Source organism: Ostrinia furnacalis, unplaced genomic scaffold (assembly GCF_004193835.3).
Source record: "Ostrinia furnacalis isolate ACB-3 unplaced genomic scaffold, ASM419383v2 OfSCF7464, whole genome shotgun sequence".
Classification (NCBI taxonomy): domain Eukaryota; kingdom Metazoa; phylum Arthropoda; class Insecta; order Lepidoptera; family Crambidae; genus Ostrinia; species Ostrinia furnacalis.
This window is the reverse complement of record NW_021137703.1, coordinates 664,138-690,265: the sequence shown is the minus strand read 5'-3', so window position 1 is coordinate 690,265 and position 26,128 is coordinate 664,138. Positions and strand designations below refer to the sequence as shown.

At 37.9% G+C, this 26,128-nt stretch overlaps 3 protein-coding genes across 4 annotated transcripts; 1 reads left to right on the top strand and 2 right to left on the bottom strand.

The window, feature by feature from the left end:
* Window positions 1-7,431: 7,431 nt before the first annotated feature.
* On the bottom strand, window positions 7,432-15,807 carry ath (ATP-dependent RNA helicase DHX33). 2 transcript variants are annotated; one of them, XM_028321011.1, is made up of 14 exons: window positions 15,600-15,807; window positions 15,146-15,475; window positions 14,835-15,044; window positions 14,465-14,687; window positions 13,967-14,151; window positions 13,801-13,876; window positions 13,527-13,714; window positions 11,912-12,085; window positions 10,879-11,003; window positions 10,592-10,716; window positions 9,999-10,163; window positions 9,744-9,872; window positions 9,066-9,272; window positions 7,432-8,661 (listed from the first exon to the last, which is right to left on the bottom strand). In XM_028321011.1, exons 2-14 carry the CDS (start codon window positions 15,400-15,402, stop codon window positions 8,587-8,589), a joined length of 2,139 nt encoding a protein of 712 aa, XP_028176812.1. In that variant the 5' UTR covers window positions 15,403-15,475; window positions 15,600-15,807; the 3' UTR covers window positions 7,432-8,586. The 2 variants fall into 2 exon arrangements, with proteins under 2 accessions (XP_028176812.1, XP_028176813.1); XM_028321012.1 differs by having other exon boundaries at window positions 15,146-15,411.
* A 552-nt stretch (window positions 15,808-16,359) lies between these two features.
* Window positions 16,360-22,974, top strand: l(2)37Bb (FAD-dependent oxidoreductase domain containing lethal (2) 37Bb). The gene is made up of 6 exons (XM_028320995.1): window positions 16,360-17,008; window positions 18,049-18,352; window positions 18,781-19,117; window positions 19,912-20,146; window positions 20,623-20,737; window positions 22,763-22,974. The coding sequence occupies exons 1-6, from the start codon at window positions 16,727-16,729 to the stop codon at window positions 22,900-22,902; spliced, it is 1,413 nt and encodes a 470-aa protein (XP_028176796.1). The 5' UTR covers window positions 16,360-16,726; the 3' UTR covers window positions 22,903-22,974.
* On the bottom strand, window positions 22,942-24,580 carry LOC114364724 (calcium load-activated calcium channel). Its single transcript, XM_028320996.1, has 5 exons — window positions 24,340-24,580; window positions 24,055-24,132; window positions 23,729-23,903; window positions 23,291-23,431; window positions 22,942-23,086 (listed from the first exon to the last, which is right to left on the bottom strand). The coding sequence occupies exons 1-5, from the start codon at window positions 24,398-24,400 to the stop codon at window positions 22,990-22,992; spliced, it is 552 nt and encodes a 183-aa protein (XP_028176797.1). The 5' UTR covers window positions 24,401-24,580; the 3' UTR covers window positions 22,942-22,989.
* Between the last annotated feature and the right edge of the window lie 1,548 nt (window positions 24,581-26,128).

Below are 26,128 nucleotides of genomic sequence, written 5' to 3'. Positions count from 1 at the left end.
TCTGTTAATGAACCACAAGCAAAATTTAAACGATTCTTTATTTAACTTAATTTAATTTTCCTTTCCAAAACAATTCATATGTATTATTTTAAAAGCTTAAAAAGATGACGCTAATAATCTATTTTTAACAACTTGGATAAGTACAAAAATTTAGTAAAAACAACTTTGAAAGGATATTACGATTTGCCTGTACACGCCGAAGAGGATGAGAACGACCGCCAAGGAATGCGTAATCGTAAATGACGTATCTGCGGGAGGAAAAGGGAAATAGGGGTAAAGCCGCGAGCACATGCACGGAAATGAACGACCCGCAAAGGCTTCCTCCGCTTACACGCAGCCGTCCACCGCGCGATAGCCCGCCCAGTGGAACAAATGCATCCGCCAACGGTTTTTAAATCTACCCTCAATTCCGCTATACACTTCATTTAGGTAGGTACGCTACGCAAAATCACACTCTCAGCGAACAATGAACAACAAACGCAATCATTAGCGGTTGTGTACAGTACACACGCGTACAACAAGGTGTTCAATAACCACTTTGGCATATAATTTATAACAATACCAACAGAGTGATACCAAATATGAAGCCATTTTTCCATTACCAAGTGAATATTTCTTTTGAAAGAAAGAAAGAAAGAAAGAAAGAAAGAAAAAATATTTANATATTTCTTTTGAATGATAATAAAGTGTCACTGACATTAAATAAATAAGTAGGCCGAGCAAACTTATGGAAGTAGACGGTGCTGAGTCAGCACGGAGACAGGCCGGAGTGACAGCCCACCGCGTCACCCTCCTCTCATTACATACCTGTCGGGTGCACGCCTTGTGTCACAACAAGTCACAGCTGAACACACGTTACGCGTCTTTTTCATTTTCCCAGAGATGAGAACTTTAAAACCAGTCGACGTATTCAAAATTTATTTCGGGGCTTTCTTTATTTCCCTCGTAATTTGATCAGAGAGTTTTCGGGGTGCTTACTCGGGAGTGGTTCAGTTTATATTCGACGGCAGTCTCCGCACGGCACATTTGCTTCCAATTCAATTCTCTGCTCGGCTCGTTGCAGCAGTGAATGAGCCATCGTAGAGATTGTCTCCTCGCCGCGCCCGCGCCTTGCGCCTATCATCCCGACAAATGCCTTCACCTACCGGAGAATGCGCTCATTCATGCCTTTATGTAGGTAAGTCCCATGTCCATTATGTATGTGCAAAATACCTCTTCAAACGCCAAGTTCGCTTTCAATTTGTCAGTATAGGTGGTATAGGTACTAAGTATTTGGTTGTTGGAAGAAGTTCAATGAAAGTGGTAGTATTTACAATATTCATATTGATTATTATATTTATAGACACCATGCTGAGTGGATACCTTTTCAGTATCATTGTAATTACCTTCTCATTAAATAATATTAAGTATTGTAAGTGTATTGTCGATGATACTGAATAAACATTTTTTCTTTCTTTCTTTATTTATTTAAGCTAAGTAAATAACAGACTAAAAACAAAATAGAGCAAAAGTGGTTTTCAGCTTAGGTAGAAGATAACACAATTCGTATAGCGATCTACCCCAGCACAATGTGTGAATTGCACCTTCGTGCCACCGAATAATAAATATTAACCTGGAAAGCAACGCTCCCGCAACTTTTTGCTCTCAGCTCAGAGGTGTTGAAACTACTTTCTCACTGGCGCTCTACCATTGTTCGTGCCAACTAAGTACAATACGTACAAACAAGTGCTTATGTGTGTTTTATTGTTGCATTAAGTGAAGCTGTATGAGAGGTGTACCTATAAAGTTACGAGATTCAAAGATAATGGACTGGATATAAAATGAACAACATACTTAAAGTTTTTATGCTTTCTCTGGAACTTTTATGGTGGCAACAATTACTTATTTAGTATTTTAAATGTTTTAACGTTTTAAGTTTCAAACGCATAGAAAAACTATTAAAAGTCTTAGTTCCTTTGAAAAAAGCTTTTACATGTTCATGCCAGGAACAGAACTAGCAAGCAAAATCAGTACAATATCACAAGCCAGGCTAATAAAGTGTGCCGTTTTTATCGCTTTCCGCCGAGCGCGTCTAGCCCCGCCTCTTTGTTGTAACACCGCAGAGACCTTCCACCTATGGACTTGAGAATTCACTAAAAGCTTCGTAAAATACGTCGCTGCTGAGGTTTTATCCGTGAACATGCCCTGCCGCGTTTATCTTCAAATAAGCTCATTAAAATCACCTAAAAGTAGACATAACTGAGTTTAATTAGTGTTTCGCTCGTAATGAACTGCACGTCGCGAAGGTTTGCTTGTCGTAAAGACACAACCTAAAAGTAGGTTAAGTCTTTATCCGAGGCAATTTCTGTATTAATCTGTTCTAGTCGGTTGTTAGGAACTCAAACGTTACAAGTTGCTGATTTTATTTAGTGTCTAGTATTTATTAGTATTAAATAAATATACCAAACGTATAAAACAGCTAAATATTTTGATGATAATCATTTAATAAGTTAATAGATCCATTATCTAGTTTCGAACTCGCCTTGGCCGTAGTCCGTTTATCCCACAGTTAATCCGTAAACATCAACAGAACAAAGTTCTATCGCATAGTAGGTACCCACCTACTACGCTGCTACGAGACTACGAAAAGAATTGCGTCATCAATCAACGCAACCCACGAAGGTCTGATGAACAGAACGAGCGTCCTAACCTACTCCATCATTGACATAACAAGTCTAAGAATTAAAAACGGTGTGTTAAGTCCTCTACATAATGTCTACACACAATTTCCCGAAGCTTGTTGCCCGCAAGCTTGCCGGCGACGGAAGGAAGCGGCCAATCAAAGAGGCAGCGCGGCCGTGCGCCCAGGAAGACCTGATTTAAGGGACGCGCGCCGCCTGCCTATTGCCGCTCCAACATGGCGAGATCCGTTTGCTATTATTAACTACAGCATTCAATTCCAAACGGTTTTATTGAAGTAAACGGCGAATTCCCTGCCAGTTATAAAATGTTAGTTTTACCTTACTGACATTTCAAATTCAGCGTCCCTTTACACTACTTTCTAAAACACTAAACACCTTGCTAAACACTATGCTCTACATTCCTTTTGTAGAGAAAGCTAATAGGTACTAATTTAGCTTGTACTAACCATCTCTCAACGATAGCCGTTATATAATATTTTAAATCCCGTGAAGTGATAATTTGATAGCCGTTATATTCTGTATGAAAAAATATCTAACATAATGAGTAATGCACGCTATTTACTTCATAGGTAAGTAGGTGAAGTCGTGAATGGTCTATTAGAGATAACAACATTTTCATTCCGATTAAAGAACTGAAGCAATACCTATGTACTTAACTCGGTACTTCAGTTGCTGCTATATTTCCAACTAGCTTTCCGCCCGCGGCTTCGCCCGCGTGGACTACATTATGTAGCCTATAGTGGACCCGCCTATTTNGCCAATTCTTTTCCAAAATAAAATTTAGCCTATGTTACTCGTGGATAATGTAGCTTTCGGATGGTGACAGATTTTTTTAAAACGGTCCAGTAGTTTTTGAGCCTATTCATTACATACAACCAAACAAACAAAGTTTTCCTCTTTATAATATTAGTGTAGATAGAACGTTTTGCACGAGGCTTGTCTCTATTATAATTTAGAGCGCTGTGTATCAGTCTATTTCAACACTATTGATAAAATATCATTTTCAAAATTTAAATCAGCTTTTTAATTTGATAAAAAATAGTTACATATATTACTTGCCCGCCATTACCGCCATATCATTGATATGTAAATCTCTGTAATAGGCACGCAACTTACAAGTAATACTTAGTTACGCTGACAGTTACCGACCCCCACAATAAATAACTCCTGCAAGATTTACAACATCTTGTAGCGTTATATCGAATTGTATGTGTCAAGGTGAATGGAGAACTAGGAAGACGCATCGTACGGCGGCATTTTACCCTGCAAATGGAAAGCTTTTAGCTTGTAAACGAATTTCTATACCATCCCGCGCGGGTCCGCTCAGGCGTATGCGACGCTTTGGGCGAGAGGCTCCGAATGTCTCACAAAGACGCTTGGCTACACATACGGATATAGTTAATTCACGACGAAAAACTGAACACTACTCTGCATGTTCTCAAATTTGTTTTTTTTTTCTATAAATTTATCATTTCAATTTTAAATAGGTACACATGCAATTTGCAGACCAAGGACAAGAAACTGTAATCTATTTCAGGATAATGGAACCAGTTTTTGAAGTGGAATGGTCTTCGAGGCTAAGATTTGGCCTGCCTTTTTATTACCTTCCTCCTGAAAATTGAAAAGATAGCTTTCATGCAGCCATAGTCACCAAATAAATAAATACTTAGGCCTACATCTAATCTTATTGCTTTGGGGTTACACTTGGCGTTTCTAATCTTCTATAGAGTCAGTTTCTATAGTCAGAGTAACTCATAGTTCTAGTTTGTCAAAAAGACTGGTGTGGCGTGTAAATAGCCACACCAAGGGAGCGGGAGAAAAGATTGCGGAAGGCGGCTGGTGACTCCAAACAACTCAAAATTACAGCTGCATAAAATGGAAACCACCAACCTGCGGAGATGGAGACGGGACCAGACTCGAGGGTCGACCCAAGACGAAACTTTAATGTTCCAGAAATCCACAGATTATCAACTTCTAGATAGAAGCATGGCCTGAACTAGCTGTTTACTTATGTTTGTTTTTGTCAAACTGTCCCTTACCCCCTGTTAATACCTTTACCTACCCATCCATCAATGTAAACTTTCATCTCCCTATTCAAATCAAGTCATATTGCCGGAGGTGAATACGCTCATAAATACAAATAAGTAGATAACCCAATACACGGCAACATGGAAGTAACAACATTGAAATCGACTATAGGTAATAGGTAAGTGCTGCTTTTTTGGGGTTTTTGTGTAGGTTGTCACGTATTAATTTGTCTTTATCTGCATTTAAAATTAAACATTTTAACACATCATGAACACGTACAATGGGCTGCACGCGTCGCTTCGCCCAGCGGTAGATATTCGCGCGACACGCCGCAGCGACTCGTCCGGAAGAAGCTCATTTATTGCGGCGATTTAATTAAAAACAAATTAAAAACCGCTGTCGACGTAACCGCTCGCAGGAAGGCCATTAAATGCCTCCGCATTTTATTGGCACGGTACTTCTTACCGAGATAATCTACTCTCAACTTAATTCGACTTTGTTCTTCCTAGCTTAGGGAGACGCATAGTAATCAAAAGAATGGGTAACTAATAGCTTTCGGAGAACTATTTTTTTTTGCACTGAAACCTAGTTAAACAAACATTCTAATGGATTTCTGCAGAAAATTAATAAACTTTGAATCACATTTATTAAGAGTATTTCTATTAATAAACACAGTTTGCAGTTATTGTGGACAACCACCCAAAAGTTACACAAAACTGTTACCTAACAAAGCTTGCTATTGTCTGGTTGAAACTACGATCACATAAATGAATTTGGCAATTTATTGTAATCCTATTAATCGGGACCCTTTCTCTTTATCGTTTAGTGTTTATTGTAGGAGGACGTAATGTTGATGCGATACACGTAATGAGGTTCGCGCACACGACCCGGGCCGTCCCTCGAGAGGACCCTGCCGAGAGGTCGCTGTGGAAATATCCATACTCCATTTGCTTTCGAAAAGCTTTTATATACATTTTCTTCTTGTACGCACGAGTGTCAATATCGATGTGAATACGTGGCCCGCCGACTCGTCCCGCAGCCCCCAGACCTAATAATATAAAGTGACTATCGTCCTCAAGTAAGAAAACATCGCCCGCACGCGGGGATGATTTATTCTACTTTTATTTATTCATACGAAAACAATGCCGCTCCATTAAGAACGATATAATAAATGAGATATCAAACCCAAGCAATATATTAACAAGAAAGTTGGGCAATTAGCAGCAAAAACACAAAAAGCAGACGCGAGAGAACGTTATTGACGACGTCATCCATTTCAAAGTCCCATTAACGGCAGCGGATCTAAAGGACTTACCTACCTACAGCTATCTACATATAGAGCATGAAATCCTGATACGGGTGGAACGATAAAGTAGGTACATCAACATTATGTAGATGCTATAAGGTCTTTGCTCTTTCGCATTGCGGCAGGACGTCACGTCGGTGAGCAAGGACTTTACTAGACATAACTAACACGCAATTTAATTCTATAATAAGGCATATTCATGCGAAAGTTGATCTGTAAGTACGTTTGTTACGTTTGCATGAAATAAAAATTACATGTAGGTACCTACTTTCAATTTTCAATACAACTTGCAATTTTAATGTGTATGTTTACTGTTGACTATAGGATGGGAATGGGATGAATGTGTACGAGTATGCATAGGTACTTAATATTAAAAAGAAAGTAGTAGGTATATGGTAAAAACATTTTATTAACTAACTCATCTAAGACATAAAAACTTTTCTGTTAATAAAAGTCACGAAACGATTTTAACTAAATACATTTAGCACCAGATTTCAATATTTCATACACTTAACTTCAAATCGGTCAGAAATAGGTACCTACTTACTTAACAATAATTATGCGTTCGTGAGGGAGGGATGACATGAGTAATAAAAAAATATAAAATTATATTTAATTAATTGTAATATTAAGTCTCATAACGGCAGTAGGCTATATTTTTTATTTCACATTTTTATAAAATATACATTTAGAGTTTCTAACGTAAAAAGACTTGACAATTCAAAAACAATAATTGGAGTTCACATTTACTCTCACGTGAGATGAAAATGTAGTTGAGACAACTAAGCGCGGTCAAATAACAAGCAGGTAAAATTCAGTGAATAATGTTTAAACCATTGTATCCACGGACACACGGAGGCAAAGGTCCCGCGGCGCGTCTCGCTGGGAATGCCGTGCTTCTTCCCAAGAGAATATGAGACTGGGACATCATCTGACCAGCACGGCAACAGATTTTTAGGTGACGAATAATTATGCACTTTCATAGTTTTCACGCTACGGTTGAAATTGCAATACCAATGGTTTTAGCAAGCCGCAGCATGCTTAGGAATACCGAAGCGGCAGACTTCATTACAATTTTCAACCGTAGCGTTAACACTATGAGGTTCATTATTATTCGTGACCTAAAAGTCCCGTGCCGTGCTGTCCCGATAATGTAACAAAAGACCACCTAACGATTCTTAAATGTTTTCCTCTGTCATTTCGAACTACAAAATCAAAAATTCAGCTATACTACTTGACCTGTAATAACTCTGTAACTTTCGCAGTATTGTGCAATAAGTAGGATCAGGTATGTAAAGTACAGCAAAGTTTAAAGAACATTTACAAGTAATAAGCCATTAAAGTCATTAAGCTTTGAACACGGGCCCTCCATGAGAACGCCATCAAAGGGCTTCGAAGGACTTTGTTTAAAGATAGAAAAGCATTACTTCAAATCTTCAAGATGACAGATGGTATCAACGTCCAATAAAACATTAATAATTACAAAAATATATTTTATGGAAAAAGACAGGAAACATTATCATTTACTTAATTGCATAATAAACTTACGTGACAATTATAACAGGTGTCGAAATCTATACATATAATAAAACAATAAAAACGTAATTTTATTACTAGAGACAACTCTAACGCGCAATTATTTAGACTAAAATTATTATTAACATTATGCCTATTTGTATTCACATTCATTAGGCTATTTCTTATAATCTAAATTCACTTATTTCAATGCATTATAACTTTAAAATGTTTACAATCTCTTTTTAACTTGTATCATTGGCAAAAATATAACCTTATGTCCAGAGCACAAGAGGCTATTTAACGAATATAAAACCGGTACACAAAATCTAATCTGTGTCAAGAGGATCATTGTGGTATCTTAATTCTAAGGCTATTTTGTACCTATCTCAGCGAAGTTCAAGAAGAACAGTTAAATAATTCTGTTAAAAATAAAAACTTCATGTAATCCGGGCATTAATACCTTAATAATATAAACGGGTACATACCCAGGTCCCTAAAAAGACGTTTTGAATTGAACTAGCGATAATATGCATAACTTATTAATATATTTTTTTTTTCAATCGGACAAAAAGGATTGTATATTAATATTAGGTACTTACTATGAATTCGGACCTAATTGACTTTCTATTGTTCAATGATGGTGATGGAATTTCACCTGTTTTATGAGTACAGTCAGCGTCAAATAGTTCGTGACACCCAAATTGGTCAAAAAGTTCCAACTGTAACAAAAATGTGTTGCGAACCTTTTGGCTCTGTGGGTGTCACGAACCGTAATATTTCTACTTGGTCAAAATTTTATAAGAGACCATAGTGAGGCTTATCAATAGTTTAGTTATCCATTGTTTTTGGGACACCCTGTATATCTTATAATGAAGATCTTTCTTGCGTAAGTGGAGGAAAATTTATATAGGGTGTGGTTATTTTTCTTGTAATTACTTTCATGTTTATTATCACCCCGGAGTCGGGCGTAGCTGTATAATTAAATGAAAAATAAATTATGCATAATAATATACCCTACAGTAACAGCCTGCGTTGGGAGTTCTTCGGCCGCTGTCACCGCACCGCGCGACACCGCCGCGCGTATTCGGGCGCCACCTGGTGCAGCCATTGAGGTTGGATAGCGGATACCTGGACAAATTAATAGGTACATATTAGATAGGTGCATGTAAGAAGACTCTTATGTGGTTGTAATGGGTGCTATTTTGCAAAAAAAAATACAGTCTGATATTATGTCTAGTGTAATTTCATCAATAGTCGCTATAAGGGAGAAGAAAAAACGCACTTTAAGTCCACAAAATTTCCCATGACCATTGCCCATGCCACTGCTTATTTGAAGACCTGACATTGCAGGCTTAACACAATTAGACTGTCCAAAAACAATTAAGATTTCGTGCTTCGGCCAACAAGTATAAAAGCAGTCGATGTGATCGATCCCTGTCAGATCAGAGTCATTTGCAATATAACCACCCGTGAGGCCGCCACCCCCGCGCTCGTGACGTGTGACGTCAGCGGACACCGCACCACTACTGTACCGTGAGCAGGTAGGCGCGGCGCGTGCGCAGCAGCTCCGTGTAGAGCACGGCGGGCGGCGGCGGGCGCGCGGCGTGCAGCGCCCCGGCCGGGTGCAGCGCGGCCGCGGCCCCCGCGCTCGTGACGTAGCGCCCCCCGCCGCCCCCGGCGCCCGCCCCGCGGGCCCACGCGCAGTTCGTGAACAGCCCGCTTAGGAGACACTTCAGCAACTGCAATAAATATACATATCTATTAGAATAGGGTATTTGCCACCACCAATCAATTGACGTACTTTTTAAAACTGTCAAAACGAGACTCTCCCATAGATTTTGTATGGCAATACTAGCCAGTGACGTCACTAGTTTGTCAACTCAATTAAACTACTTTTTTCTATTTTTACAATGCAACCAAAAATCTTAATTTAGCGACTGCAGATCAAAAGTTTAAAAAGATTCAAGAACGAGTGCGGCGTGACGCAAATTTAGTCAACCGCTACGCGTACGTCCCGATTCTTTGGACATTAATAGGTAACTAAAATGGGTCATAAATCTCAAAACTCATTAAACTTTTCTACGGATATATTAATTAAGCTTGTTCTATGCGCCTTGGACCCAGCTACATCCAGTGTCAGAGGCATGTAAATTTTGGGCCATCCTTTATAGAAAATATCTGTGGTTTGAATACATTATTAAATAAACTACCTGATCCATCGCTGTTCCACAACTCGAGACCGTCAGATTTAACCTCTGGCAGACAGAAAGCAACTGCTGGCGTACATCGTAGGCGTACGTTAAATTCTTGTGATTGAGGTAATTTTCCTTACACCATTGCTGAAAAACAAGAGACACATTAAAAAAAACTGTGGCTAAAAGAATCGACTCCGCCTACTGCCATCTCGTACAACAATATCTTTTATTTTGCAGTTATTTACGATTTATTTTAAAGAGTTTGTTTACCTTTTTCAAAGGAGCCTTGCAGAACGCTTTAAACACATTCAAGAGAGTTATGTGATCACCGATTGGAGATATAAATTTCTGCTTTACTTTCAATGCTTCTTCTCTTTTATGCATCGGTGTGTGGAACACATTCTCACTTGACAACACAGCCACTAAACTTAATGCCTAAAATTAAGATAAAAAACGTTCACATTGTTATTAATAAATGCCATACCAGAAATCTTTAGAACATTTTAATAAATGTATGACCCATAGAAAAAAGCATTGGAGTAATTAAATTTACAGGTACAACCCGATCGAGGTAACTGCACACCACGTTGGAATGCGACTTTTAATTCCACTCACCCGCACGCCTCCCCGTGTTCGCCCTGTCAGTACCAGAGCGTCGATGTGACATCACGGCCACCAGTAGGCCTAAGATGCGCGCCGCGATAAGCGGTTATCACGCCACTTTATCGATTTTCCCCATACATTTTGACGTCGATAAAACTTATCACGGCGCGCATCTTAGGCCTACAGGTGCGCAGTTAACTCGACTGGGTTGTAGGGTAATAATTTAAGAGCTGCATCATACACTATCTAAAGTACATTACCTCTTCTAAGCAACCGTACTCGGGCGCGGATAGGAGCACCTTAGAATATTTGGGGTCTATAGGAAATGCGGACATTTTCTTCCCCAGAACCGTTAACTTGGGATTTATTTCATTATCAATAGCCCCTAAAAGTGAAATAAAGGATTTATTTGTAGCCAAAAGGTCATTTCATGCATTTTTGTTGTAAAATTTCACCTATTACAATGAAATAAGATACTACCGTATTTAGCTATCTGTATAATAGTTTTAAAATTATGATAAATTTTACAAATTCCTTTGGAACTTACCTAATTCCTTCAACAGAGCCAAGGATGCCTTGATGGAATCCTCGGGTGGTGCGTCAATCAACGGGAATGTACTTGGGTCCATCCCCGCTGCAATCAACAACAACATTGTCGGCGCTAAAGGGCATCTGTACATGGAATACAATCAAATGTTATTAAAAATTGGTATTGGTAATAAGCAATTAATATATTGCATATTTATTTGTTATTTCGTCACAATAAAAAGAAAGAGACTATAAAAATGTTTAAGTGAAAACTGTGTTAGGAAAGGGACAAACAAGAAAGAGTAGAAAACTCGGCATGTGTCCGAAATAGAAGAACGGACACAAATATTCTTCAATTTGAACTTGTTATCAGTTTCTTACACCCGTATTCACAAACATTACTATGAGGTCTCAAAGTGCGCGTGGATGCACAGGGTCCCAAAAACCTTTCCATATACAATAAGTACTTGAGGGCGGAGTTACACACGAACCAATCACAGAGCTCTCTTCAACGCTGTGCGTTCGACTTCGCATAGCGTTACTGCTTCACCTAAGCAAGCATCATTTATGAATACGGATGTTATTCTGTTAATAAATTTTACATAGCCTAGCTTTATGCACAGCTCTAAGGGCCCTCGCCCACAGCGACTTTGTAGCGATGAAGTCGCACTAGTGTAGCGCGTTAGTAGCGCGTTGGCATCACTTCTGTAGTGCGTTGCAAATGCGACTAACGCGCGTTAGAAGCGATGCTGTCGCGTTCGTAAACGTCGCCGTGGGCGAGTGTCCTAAACGTTCATCGATTGTCTATGCACTAATAAATATCCTTGGACATTTTACACTGCGCCCCTAGCCCCAAACTAAGCAAAGCTTGTACTATGGGTACTAGACAACGGATATAAACAAACTTAAATACTTTTTTTTTTGTAAATATACGTCACAGAAATTAAATCCATCATTTCAATTTCTGCCCGGCCGGGAAACGAACCCGGGACCTCGCGGCATAGTAGTCCGTTCTGAACCGCTACACCAAATGGCGACAATAAGTTCCGTACCGTATAATTTCCGGCGTGTTATGCTGCGGGCGGGCGTTGAACTCGGCGGCGGTGTAGAGGCGGTAGGCGGCGCCGGCGGCGGTGCGGCCCGCGCGGCCGGCGCGCTGCCAGCCCGCGGCCTGCGCGCACGCGCGAACGCGCAGCCTCTCCGCGCCGGTGCGCGTGCACCAAGTCCTACGACATTCACAAGTGACTCACACATACCAGAGTAAGTAGTAACAAAATAGTGACATTGTTCGTTCGTTTCAGCCAAATGACGTCCACTGCTGGACAAAGGCCTTAAATCTGGCTTTCTTAAATAAGGCTTTATCTGGTAAAGGTCGCGGGAAGAGCCTGGATGCGGGCAGCGCAGGACCGTTCATTGTGGAAAACCTTGGGGGAGTGACATTGTATATGTAAACAAACAATACCATCCATTAAAGGCTCCATACATCAGTATGGAGCAGAATCAGCGCAATAAAAAAATAGCGCAATATTTTGTTGCAATTTCTTACAAAACTTGCGCGCAAAAAGCAAATCTAGTATGAAAATCATCAAACTTCTAAGGTTCGTAACTCAGTTCAGACTGAGTTTAGAGGTATACATGCCATAGTAAGTTTGGTTTATTACACTATTTTGTGATCAAAAAACAAAGTTTAGTCGATGGCCGCGCGAAAAAAAAAAGACGCCACCTTCCATACAAAATCTGGCATTGCCATTTAGCGTGGATTAGCGGTGAGTTGCCCCTAATTTTGTCAGTGTGTGCGTGCGCACCGCATACGTATTGGCGCGCGCTCACATACAAACCGCGCTCGGTGCGTTTCTATGAAGATGACCAGCCTACTCGTTTGTATTTACTCTGCCCATACCAAAATCAGGAGCGCCCTCTTTCTCACTCACTGGACTATGGGGTCATTCATTTAATTTTATTACGTAAAGCTTCAACCACACCAACGCGTGCAGATCGCCATCGCCGGCGCGAGCATAGGCCAATGACAGGTCGCGCAACCCATGACAGTCCGCGCGACCCATGACAGTCCGCGCGACCCATGACAGTCCGCGCGACCTGTCATTCCCGTGATCGCGCGGGCGATGGATCTGCACGCGTTGCTGTTGAAGCGTGTGGTTGAAGCTTTAGTTAGACGATTTAGGGGGNACTAGGGGGTGGGAGGGAGTCTCGATAGTTCTTTAATAGAGGGAGGGGTTCAAAAACTACCGAGAATAGTCTTACGCAAGAAATGAATGGCCCCTATCTAGATAAGTCTAGATTGACCAGTGGGAAAGTGCCTAGGCATGTGCCAGGGCAGGTCTCATCGACTCTCAGGCCTGTCGGGAAACCGGCCGGGCGGGGACCGTCGAGGAATTTGCCCGGGCGGGGACGATGCAGGGATATCTTTAAAAATCCCCACAGGTAGGGGCTGGTGAGCGTTTACCCGGGTCAGTTCTTTGATGGCCCGCTCTCGGTACTCCTCTGATCAGCAGAGCTGACTGAGCAGCGGACAGCCATAACCTGCTGGCCGGGAGACCGGGGGTTCTGTCCTAACAGAGCCACGATAGCCTGAGATCCCTAAACTCTATGTACACACCTGCATTTGTGAACTTTGAAAGATTAAAAATCTAAGTTAACAAAACGCACCTTTCCTTAACAACTCCTGCATCAATAACACATTTAATGCCAGGTATGGTCACCGACGCTTCAGCTATATTAGTAGCCAAAACAATTTTTCTTGTATTTGGTGGGGTATCTCTCCATACTTGCAATTGCTTTGCTGGAGGCAGGCCTGCATACAATGGACAAACTCTTATTGATGGCCCTGGAGTTTCCTGTAACATTAAATCAATACTTAACAACATAAATTCAATTAATACATTGTAGTTATTGCTTATTTTCTAGATAAGAAAACCCATACTTTTGCTATTTGTTTGATGCTGTGCATAATGGTCTCAATTTCTTCTTGGCCCGTCAAAAATACAAGAAAGTCATGGCTGAAAAAAGTGAACATCAATATTATCATCTTATTCATTAATAAATAGTTATAAATTTTTAATTTATACATTAATTTATAGTGCACTTACTTTGGAGGAGTTGTAGTATGAAGTTGAAATATAGTACAAAGAGCAGCATATTGATAATCTTCCTGCTTCATTTTTGAATGATAAATTGTGACAGGATAAGACCTTCCTTCCAAATAGATAACTGGACAATTATTAAAATATTTTCTAAAGGAATCCACATCCATTGTGGCAGACATAATGATAACCTAAAAGGATATTCATGTTTTTAAGCTTTATGTAACATAAAATTGATTTTTTATTGTTTAGCAAGTCGTGCATAGTAACAGTAGGCGCACACCGTTGATTTTTAGTTGGCCGATAGTTGTGCCCGATTTTAAATTGTATTAAGAATCGGCCAAATCGAATCAGCGTAGTGTGCGCACTCCCATACATGCCCATACTGATCAACAGCCCGACTAAACTATCGGCCGACGAAAAATCAACGGTGTGCGCCTACTCTAAGGTTCAACATAATAATTATTTAGATATCAATATTGCATATAGATATTATAGTTATACCTTTAGTGGATGTAGTTTTTGATTACTCCTTTCCTTTTGGGCCAATTTCACAATGCCAAACAAAACATCAGTGTTAACAGTTCGCTCATGAGCTTCATCAAGGATAACAAAAGAATACTTCTTTAACAAAGGATCTACAATAGCTTCTCTTAACAACATACCGTCAGTTAAATACTTTAGTTTTGTTCTGTGACTTGTGACATCTTCAAAGCGCACAGAGTAGCTGAAAAGTATGTATAGTTTAATATTATACTTTATAATAATAAAAGATGTTGTATTTAAGAATAATTATTGCAAAAAATTAATTAATAGAGCAATTTAAGACAACAGTCAAATATAAAGTAACAAATTAAATATTCAAATTTTTTACCCAACAATACTGCCTACTTCCGTATTCATTTCATTAGCAACTCGAAGAGCTATGGTAATGGCAGCAACCCTACGAGGTTGGGTAACAGCTATAACCCCACCCCCTTCTAGTCGCATTTCATGAATTAGCTGAGGAACTTGAGTAGTCTTTCCACTACCAGTTTCTCCAATTAAAATCATTGTATCATTTTTCTTAACTTCTTCCAACAATCTGAAATAAGAAAAATATAGTACATAAAATTACTCTTAACTATTGAAGACCAGATTAATTTAAAAAAGTTCCTGGTGCTGAATATGTTCAATTTAACAGACCTTGCTTTAACCATATAAACAGGCAGTTGTTTTCTGGCATCTAGTATACTCTGTTTATTAACTTCAACCTTCGGAGCAAGCTTTTCAGTGCCATTTTCTTTTTTGATATTATTGTTCACAAATACACAGCCTCCATTAGAATACTTAGTCTTTTTTATTTTGAGATTATCTATCATAGATTTTTTTCGTTTTAAGCAGTGATTTTTATTCTGGTTTTCTCCATTTTGACCCATAATAGCCGAGTATTTAGAATCCATAATTGCATGCTACAGGGAAAAGAATGTTTGTATTGTAATGTAAGGTTTATATTAAATACGTAGCAGCAGCTCTCTAAAACAAAATATGACTGTTATAAGAGCATTAATCACAAAATTTTAATGAACAAGATCCAATAAGTTTAATGATATTTCGAAAAAATCATGATATTGGGTGACCATGGTATGGTGATATTTACCACGTTTGGTTATATTAACAAATAAATCATGTTGCTATTTAACGATGCAGCTATAAGAGCAGAGGAAAAATAACTGATCGACCAACTGCGTATTTTTCAAGAATTACTATACTAAATTTACTAAAAATTCGAAAAAAGACCATCACCACACCACATTCCACAATAGACCACAACAATATTTGACACTTATGACAACCAATGACAACAGACAGAATTTTTACGAAGTTTTACGGCTCTGGGTACGAGCCCTTATAGCACAGTTTTTTTTTGTTGAGCAATCCCCAAAGATAATATATTATTCAATGGAGAAGTTCATTAAATTTCATGCCACTGAGTGTGTGATGGAAGACGGAGGCAAACCGATGCAAACGGAGATGACGAAAAAGTTTCTGTCTGACGCTGTCAGATGTGTCCATAGCACAGTGTCCATAGTTCCATACATCTCATTTCTATAGACTTGTGCCCCGATTGCGCTAATGACGTCAGCTGTTTTGACCAATCCGTATCGCAGAATCGAAGAAACCGAAGAAGCCTAATTGTATTGGAGACGTTAAAAATTAGCGTAAACCCGATTTTACGCTAATTTTTAACGTCTCCAATACAATTAGTGCCCCGGCACTGATCCGGAAAAAGAGCTGTTATTACATCATTGAAAAAAATTCAGGACAAAAAAAAACAAAATGTCACTCCAGAAATTTACGTGCTCTGTGCCAGAAATGTCAAACAAACTGTCACTGTCACAATCACAGATGAGACAGGTCACAATTTGGCCGAGTTTTTCTGTGAGTTTGTTCTGGTTTTACGCTAAAAAATAATAAATGGAGAAAATAATATTTAGTGACTCAAACTGAAAAAAGTCCCTCGAACTGCATTCAATTGATGATTATATTTATCTTTACTTATAATATCTATAACTAAAATTAAATTCATCATCAAATCTCATCTCGGTGAAAACGAGAACTACACATTTTAATTGTTTTTAGCCTACAAAGTCACAAATTTAGGTGAGAACTACCTAATACCAAACAATACTCATACTCCACTAATACCCATTTGACAATTTGGATGGAAAACTGTTGTCTACAACAAGAGGGGTATAACAAAAAAACGTGTCAAAGCTTTTGAAAATGTTTTTAACTCGACAGTTTACAAAAACTTTTAAAAGTATTAAACCAGAAATACGTTTCCGTTGCTTTGCAAACGAGGACAGAAATCCATTTGTAAAAAGTTGGGATGTCCTCAAAAGCGATGTTTCAGTTTTTTTGGGAAGAAGTAAACCTAGCATGTACCCAAAACATGTAGATGTTGTTATAATAGGTGGTGGATTTATTGGATCCTCTATAGCTTATTGGCTTAAAACTAAAACAAGAGAAGGGCTTTCAGTACTAGTACTTGAAAAAGATGTAACTGTGAGTATACACACATTTTAAGAACTAAGATTTATAGAAATAAAACCTAAAATTAATTAAAAAGATACCAAAATTTTATTTATAAGCTACAAACAATTTATTAATACCTACACAATAATTTTATTATCATAGTTATTTTATTAGACAGTACAAATCTGCATAACTAGCATTGGATAATATTGTGTATCTATCTGTACTACAATTCATTTTACAAGAAATCCTATAATAGCTAAATTTATCAGATATCAGATACACAGTATTAATTATCTATTGCTAGCTAGGTGGCACAATCCCCCATGATATTAAATTGACAAATTATGTGTTAATTTCATAATATTATTATGGTATATATGTTACGGCTAAAGATAGGTATGAACATAAACTTAAGATTAGCCGGCTAAACTTAAGTTTATCTTCGACGAGGTGTTAATGTTAGTTTCTTCTATCTTTAGCCGGCTAAACTTAAGTGGAACCGCAGGCCCTTGGCTAAAAATTTAAAAGAAAATGGAAAAGGAAACAATGTAATAAAATTTACTATTTTGACACGAAAACTTTATTAAAAAATAATAACTTTCATTACACATACTTTTACGTACCTATGTAGGTATTCAAAATTACAATTATTTCAATAACAAAATATTAATTACTTAAAATAATATCTACCTAATCATTAAAATAAAATAATAAGGAACCATTTGGTTATTGCAGGATCTTCTGTAGGTAGGTATTTAAAATTACGAAATGCGCGTTGTCTCCCCACCGCCCCGTCAAGCCCTCCGCCGGCCTGGCGCGCCCATCGAATACATTTTTAGCCGTTTCGTTTTGGCTAATGTGCACATTAGCCGGCTAAAGATGGAATATCACGACGCAAACTAACATGTTATCGAACTTTAGCTGCTTCTCGAAGATAAACTTAAGTTTAGCCGGCTAATCTTAAGTTTATGTTCACACCTATCTTTAGCCGTAACATATATAAAATCATTCGCCTTTGGAATATACATTTATATTTTAATAACATAATCAATTTTGTTACTTTTCAGTTTCAAAATGTTCAGAAGAATGTATCTTTAGGACAGCTTACACAACATTTCACTTTACCAGAAAATATAAATTTATCACAATACGGGGCTGAATTTTTAAGGAATATTAAAGAGAATTTAGGCCATGATGTTGATATTGAATTCTACCCATGCAATAGTTTAGTTCTGGCCAGTGAAAAATATGCAGAGAAGTTGGAGAGCAATGTCACGGTACAAAAAGAATGTGGATTAAAAAATGACCTACTTTCTATTGAAGATATTAAGAAAAGGTTTCCATGGATTAACACTCATGATGTTAAGTTGGGTAAGCATTTGTCAGTGATATCCAGAACACACCAACTTTGATATTCATAAATGATTCCATTTATGTAGCATTCTATGTTGATCGATTGGTAGCGGCCTGCGTCCAGCGCTTCCCTGCTACCTTTACGATGTCGTCGGTCCACCTTGTAGGTGGACGTCGGCCGTCAGTTCTGCGTACTATGTGCCCTGCCCATTGCCACTTCAATCGATCAACATGGAAAGCATTGGGGGAGGCCTATGTTCAGCAGTGGACGTCCTATGGCTGAAATGATGATGATGATGTAGCATTCTTGTGGTGGAGTTTTGGGCTGACGCTGTGTAGGTTTGTTGTCGACACAACAAGAAGAATTAAGGTTCATAATAATTGATATTATCAAATGGCATCATGTTATACATTGTGCTAATTATGAACTTTGTCACAATTTCCAGGTTGTATTGGGACTGAATCTGAAGGATTTTTTAATGCCTGGAATTTCTTAAAAGGACTTGTGAAAAAATCTCAAGATCTTGGTGCATTATATCTGAATGCTGAAGTCACAGGTTTTGAATTAGAAAAACAAAGAGATGTTTTAATGGAAGGTATTTCTCCTGGGTCATTCAGGAGGATAAGCTGTGTCAAGTACAAAACAGCAGATAATGAGGAGCATTCGGTAAAATTTGCTGCATGCATATTGGCAGCAGGAGACGAGTCAGGTCATATTGCTCAATTGGCAGACATTGGTGTTGGAGAAGGATTGCTTTCAGTACCTTTACCTATAGAAAAAAGGTAATTGGTAAAGTATATTAATGAGTATTTGAATTATATCTAATATTGCACTTACAGCTCGTTCCTGCTAGTCGGTTGTCGGATCCGTATATTAATCGGAGGTTCCAGTGGCAGAGCATACATATCGGAAACATTTGTTGTTTGGGGCCGATAACCCTCTCCCCGCCGCCCCAAATGCAGTCTCTAAATCTTGTGTTTTGGTACTTTAAGCTGATATTTGAGCCAATAGATGGTTGAATGTAGTTATTGACATTCTAAAATAATCGAAAAGCTTAATTTTGTCCCTTCTCAATTCTGTTATTAAGTTCCGAAATGTTCCTAAACTAAATCTTTCCCTCAGGATTGGGTGCACCCAATATTTTTTATCCTTGGCTGTATTTCGTCTTCTTCTCAAATAATAATACATCACAACTAGAGCTTCGTCGACGTCCATCGTGTACAGTCGCCTCCCGTAGAGTGAAAATGGCACCAACCAGCTTAAGTCGGGCCGATAACCGATTTAAGTATGAACAGAGGCACCGACAACCTATTAAAATCCGGACCCGACACCCGATGAGTGAGAACGAGCTCTTATTCGTTGTCTTATTTTTATGAATTGAATTGATAAATCAGACGTCGAGAAAAAAATAGAATATAATTTATTTAGCACACAATATTTGATGAATACATAAATTAACAAAAAAAAGAAACCATACAACACAATTAAATTAAAATGGCCATGTGTCCTGTGCCAAAAAAGCCCTTTTCAGTATTAGTCAGGAAGATTGCTATATTGAAATATTTGACATTTGCAGGGAATTAAGTGTATTTTCGCTAGCAGAAAAAGCAAAAACTACTGGTCTTAATACACCTATGGTAATGGATACCAGTGGATTATGGATAAGGCGAAATGGACTTGAAGATAACTTGTTATGTGGACATGTTCCATTACTAAAAGATGAAGCTAAAACCCTGTCAGAACAAGAATTCTATGCAAATATTGTTAAGCCTTCACTGATAAACCGCATAACAGAATGTGATAAAATTGATGTAAGTAGATTCCTGATAATCCCACTTTGTAGTAGCCAGCCTAGCTTGCTGAAGTGGAATCCTCCAGTCACTCTTCTTACTTTGCATTCAGAAATTACATTAGACATTTTTATAGGTACTACTGAAGTCTTCTTAAGCTTTAAGCATAAAATGTGTAGCTGTTCCCAAGAAGAAAAGTGATCAACACCACAAAGGCCAAAGAGCCAAACACTAGATTGGTTCCAGGATTAGTGTCTCCAGTTCATTTGTTCGTTCAAAGCCAAATAATGTCGACTGCTGGACTTTCCAAGGATTTCCACAACGATCCGTCCTGCACTGCCCACATCTAGGTACTTCCAGATTGTCGCTCTACCCAGTTTCTCCAATATGAAGAATTAATGATAACCAAACAGCTGGTTATTAATTGATATTTTGAAATAAGTGTACCTACCTATTTAATGCTTACATTTTATATTCTCTTAATTTTTATATTCCAGATGTGCAAAATATCTACTGAAAAGCAAGACTATAATACATTTGATGAATCTGGAATTTTAGGTCCACATGCATATCATAATAATTTATATTTAGCTGCTGGATTTGGCAGACAAGGTATGCTAATTAAAGTACATCACCAAAACTATACTATTTTTGTTTACAAAAATCATAATATAACATGTAGAGGTTGCCATCGAATGTAATAGAAAATTAACATGTATTCGAATATTACAAAAATAAACAGAAAAGATAGGACGAAGACAACTTAAGTGTTTGCAAATGCAGTCGGGAGGCATCAAATACATATCACTAACTAAAGGAACTAGTCATTGATGCTTCCGGCTGTATTTGTGAACCATAAGTTGTCTTGTTTCTGTCTTTTCTGTTTATTTTTACGCAGTTGGGTTTTTGTTTTTCAATCATATTTTGAATATTCGCAACTTTGATACAAATAGTATAGAGGCGATAGAGCGATACCAAGGTTCCAAATTACTTGAGAGAAAACTATTGAGCAAAGTCAGCTAACGATGCTGAAGACGACGGACGGTAACGTCAACAAAAGCCGAGGTTCTGGGTGAGATCGAAAAGATTTATGGACAGCTATATACCTACCTCCAAACCTGTTAATAGCTCAGCAACAGATGCAAGAGCTAGGAGCTAACGCGACACTATACCAAAGACATCCCGGATATCAGCCTATACGAGATTAGGAAGGCTCTTAAACAGCTAAAGAACAACAAGGCACCGGGTGATGACGAAATAACATCGGAGCATCTGAACGCGGGTGGAACACCGAAACTAGCTCAGAGATTCTTTAATTCCGTCTTATTCTAGAGAACAACGCCAGAGGCATGGGATAGAAGCGTGGTGATGCTCTTCTTGGATTATGAGAAGGCCTTTGTTCGATCGAGACTTAAGCAGTGCTGCAGTCTCTCCAGCGGTACCGTATTGACTAACGGTATATCGTGCTGAACTGCCCGTACAGAAACGCTACCATGTCGGTCCGAGTATAGGAGCAGCGAGGCGTGAGGTAGGGAGATGTTATATCTCCGAAACTGTTTACCGCTGCATTGGAAGACGCATTCAAGCTCCTTGAATGAAAAGGATTCGGCATAAATATCAATGGCGAATACATCACTCACCTTCGGTTTGCTGACGATATTGTGGTCATGGCAGAATCGCTTGAAGACCTCGGCATAATGCTCCAAGACCTTAATCGAGCCTCCCTACAGGTAGCCCTTCGGATGAACATGGACAAAACGAAGCTTATGTCCAACGTCCATGTTTCGGTTGGAACTCAATTCTCGAGACTGTTGACAAGTATGTCTGCCTCGGACAAAGGAATCAGCTACGTAGATCAAATTTCTAAAAAAAGGTAAATTGTCGAATCCAACTCGGCTGGGTAGCGTTCGGGAAACTATACAACAACTTTTCGTCCAAAATACCTCAGTGCCTAAAGACGAAATTCTTCAATCAGTGATAATATACGGCTCGGAAACGTGACCTCTCACAATAGGCCTTATAAATAAGTCCAAAGTTGCACAGCATGCTATGGGGAGCCGGAGCGCTATGCTCGGTCTTTCTATACGAGATCGAATCAGAAATTAGGAGATCCGTAAACGAACTAATGTCGCTGACATAGCCCAACAGATTAGCAAGCTGAAGTAGCAATGGACAGGGCACACAGTACGGCCGATGGGGCAGCAAGCAAGGTTCTGGAGTGGAGGCCACGTACCAGAAAGCGCAGCGTGGAACGTCCACCCACAAGGTGAACCGACGACCTCATAAAGGTAAAGAGAAGGCGCTGGATACAGGCCCCTGCCAACCGGTCGTTGTGGAAGTCATTGGGGGAGGCCTATGTTCAGCAGTGGATGTCCTATGGCTGAAATGATGATGATGATGAGAATTTTATAACTGTTTTAAAAACTATATTGTTAAATAGTTAAAATATAGTTCCTGAAGCATAAAAAAAAATTAAGTGCTTTTTATTTTTTGAAATTATTCGAATATCACTGAAAAAAATATTCGAATATTCGAAATATAAAAATATGTATCGAATTTTTATCATCATAATTTTAATCTCAATCCCTTTGCCAAAATGATTGAGGATTACCAAACTCATGATGTTCTTTCTTTCAGGTTGTTTTCAGGCACCAGGTATAGGCAGAGCGATAGCAGAATTGATTATTGATAGCCATTATACAACTATTGACCTGACAAGATTTGGTTTTGACAGACTACTTTTAAATAAACCAATAATGGAATTTAATGTTTATTGATTCTAAAATGAGTTGTTTGTAAATTAATAAGAAGTTTTGTAGTTTTAATAAATTAATTTATTGTTTACAAGAAGTTTAATTTTAATTCTACTTGAACTGAGCTGGCGGGGCAGCGAATAATGCGCCTCCTTGCTTGGATGCCGCACGAGAAGGAGCAAAACCCAACAGCTTCTGAATATTTTGCCTGAAATTTAAAGGAAGTGGTTAGTAGTCACAAAGGACATTTTGATTTAGATGGTAGTCAGGATGGTTGCATGTTTGTTATTCTATGACACAAAACCTACAGGACTGGGTTTGATGAAAGTAAGTACAATGTTATATAGGTATACATAATTATTATCAGAATAACAAGCTATAAAATATACTAAAATAAAATTAATGATCCTACCTGATACTCATTGTACATAATATGTACAAGAAGATAAATGAACAATCAGTGTAATCATCTCCTGGCAAGTTCCTGTGACTTAAACCTTGTATCCATGACATTGGGTAAAACGGTAACTTTGCAACGACTCTGCCATCAAATCTGTAAAAATGTATGTATTATTATGAAATAATTTCTTCAAATTATTATCTAATATCTTTAAATTTACAGAACATGATAATAATAAATTGGCTATATATTTTTGGGTACCTATTTTCTAAGCAGATATTTATTCCATTTATCACTATCAGTAGGAATAGGTTTACCAGTAGGCCTAAGATGAACGCCATGATAACTTTTATCAACGTCAAAATGTATGGGTAAAATCAACAAAATGGCGCATTGGGATTATAACCAGAACGCTTTGTACCAATATAAAATTAACCAGTAAATACTTACATGCTGTTAAACATACTAAGAAGTGCAGTAAAAGCAAATCCTATTGCAAACATCGATTTCATTTTCACTAGTGAGAGATCTCTATTGTTATTTTTAAGCCTCTCTTCTTCACGCTCAATTTTCTTTTTGTGTTGCTTATCTAAGGAATCTCCATGAGCTTCTTTACGTTTTTCCACTGAAATAAATATTTTTGGTAATGCAAAAAATAGACTAGCTATCAACCTGCTTTCTCTAGTCTAAATGCTTATGTTTACGTAAAACTTAAGAACAATGATAGAACAGCTAAACTGGCAGAGCAATTGTATTAAGACTAGAAATTAACTTACATTTTTTACTCTGGCGTTCCACTTCTACTTTAAGCTTTTGATATTTTTCTGTTCTGTAAACTAATATCCAGGTCAAACCTGTAAGAAAATTACAAAGGTATTTATTAGCACGAAAAAAAGAAAGAAAAATGTTCTTCTTCTTCTTCTCCACTATGGCTATAATGTTTATTTGGTCCAAAGCGACGACGACGAGAGTAATCATGAATTAAAGCGTTTCAGCCCCATGACTAATATTTACAATAGTAGGAATAGTATGATCTGTATTAAGAGCAGAGCTGCACTAACCTTCACCCAAAAAAGCGGTGCAAATAGAAATAAATACTATGAGTAAAGAATCACTCCACATTGTTTAGTATTTAATCGAATGTCCGCTTCTAAAGTAACGATAATAATGTACAGTGATATTGATTATTTTTATTTCGAGTTGAGAGGTCTTCATCAACGATTTATCTAAAAACAGAATTGAACAGAATCAAGAAGACAGCAAGCAAGTTTGAGGCATAGAGAAATCCACCAAACGACGAACTGACAGAAAGTGATGTCCTTCCTTGTCCACCAAGTCCATAAGAAATATCGATAGTAGGTACCAAAGAGCATAGAAGAGGTAGGTACTCTCTCGGTCGAATGTCGCAAACAATAGGCTAGTTTCCTAAAAAAATTGACAATCAAACAAATAATTACAAAGTTATAAAGTTAGTGCGTTGAAATCCCGCGCGAGACGTCACAAAGTGCTGCACTGACGTCACGAGCCTTTTATTTAAAACTTTGGCACGCTTTATCTATTTACATTTTCATTAGTTTTAAAAAGTGAAAAATATTGTGTTGAGTAGTTTTTGATAAGCTAACTGACGGACTAATCAAAACTCTTGCTTTTTTACCGAAACATCCCTATTGTCGCGCGGCACTCCACTTTGGATCAGAAATGGGTTTTTTGAACATAGCGTTTATTATTCACAATTTCTATTTTTTTAAAAACCTATTGATAGATTGTTATTCCGATGACTAAACGTCATTAAACGTTTTTCTCTTAAACTCATAGTTTGGCTGAAAAAAATATTGGTAATAGAAAGTAGTTGATTTCGACTAAGTGTCAACAGATCTTTCTTTCAAACTACTTGAACCTTGTTCTATGGCTTAATTTACAATAATCCTACTTCTCAAGCGCGAGCTCAAAGTTGCCCGTCCAAAAGTTATGAGATGAAAAAAAGTGACTTTTAGGGATTATTTTTAAGGATTCAACTAAAATATGAATATTCTACACGTTAATAATGTAATTCACCTTAAATTACTTTTAAAAATAAATTTTGATAAAATCGTCATGACTAATAAAATCGGCGACATTTTTTTTCACAATTTATATATTTTTAAATACTGAATACTATAATGAAGTATGCGCTTTGTGAAAAAATAAGTGTCACAAAGCGCCTCGCATCTCATAAAAATATTCAAAACTTATATAATATTCTATATTAAGTAGGCTCTCAAGAAATCTTTTTTACCTGTCCCAAATCATACATAACTTCTTGGATGAATGTCAGAAAATTACATATAATTTTGTATTTAGTTAGTACTAACTAATGTACGTATACTATGTTTTTTTCTTAAAGTACATAGCTGATTTTCGAATAAATAATAATAGATCCATATCTGTGATAGTAACTGTTACTATCACAGATATGGATTAGAGGTTACTATCGATAGTTCGGTTTCGGTATGTGGGTAGCACTACTACTGTAACTGACAACACTGACAACTCAACATACTTGACAGAAGAAATGAGACACAGATTATACAAGAATACCCAAGAGTGTATAAATTATATACCTAATCAATACGTTATCTACTTTTAATGCAAGTTGCATTAAAAGTAGGTAGGTACTGTTAATTATGAAAAATCTAAAACGTTAAAATAACGGTATCGTTGTGGCCAATGAGATGCTGTCATAGTGACATTGACAATACGTCAATGTCACACTAGGATCAAACGTCAGAATAGAGGGACGCGCGGAGACGACTCCGCGCGCTTTTGTGCTAAGTGATGAATTGTATCTAAAATAAGGCAATATAATGTGAA

Excerpts from the sequence above, each read along its gene's own strand:
- ath (XM_028321011.1), bottom strand. The coding sequence starts at position 15,402 with ATGGATTCTAAATACTCGGCTATTATGGGTCAAAATGGAGAAAACCAG. Across the intron at positions 14,152-14,464 it reads AAAAACTACATCCACTAAAG|GTTATCATTATGTCTGCCAC; the intron begins GTATAACTATAA and ends ATATCCTTTTAG. Across the intron at positions 13,715-13,800 it reads GCATCAAACAAATAGCAAAA|GAAACTCCAGGGCCATCAAT; the intron begins GTATGGGTTTTC and ends TTAATGTTACAG.
- LOC114364724 (XM_028320996.1), bottom strand. The coding sequence starts at position 24,400 with ATGTGGAGTGATTCTTTACTCATAGTATTTATTTCTATTTGCACCGCT. Across the intron at positions 24,133-24,339 it reads CACCGCTTTTTTGGGTGAAG|GTTTGACCTGGATATTAGTT; the intron begins GTTAGTGCAGCT and ends ATTTTCTTACAG. Across the intron at positions 23,432-23,728 it reads CTTAGTATGTTTAACAGCAT|ATTTGATGGCAGAGTCGTTG; the intron begins GTAAGTATTTAC and ends ACATTTTTACAG.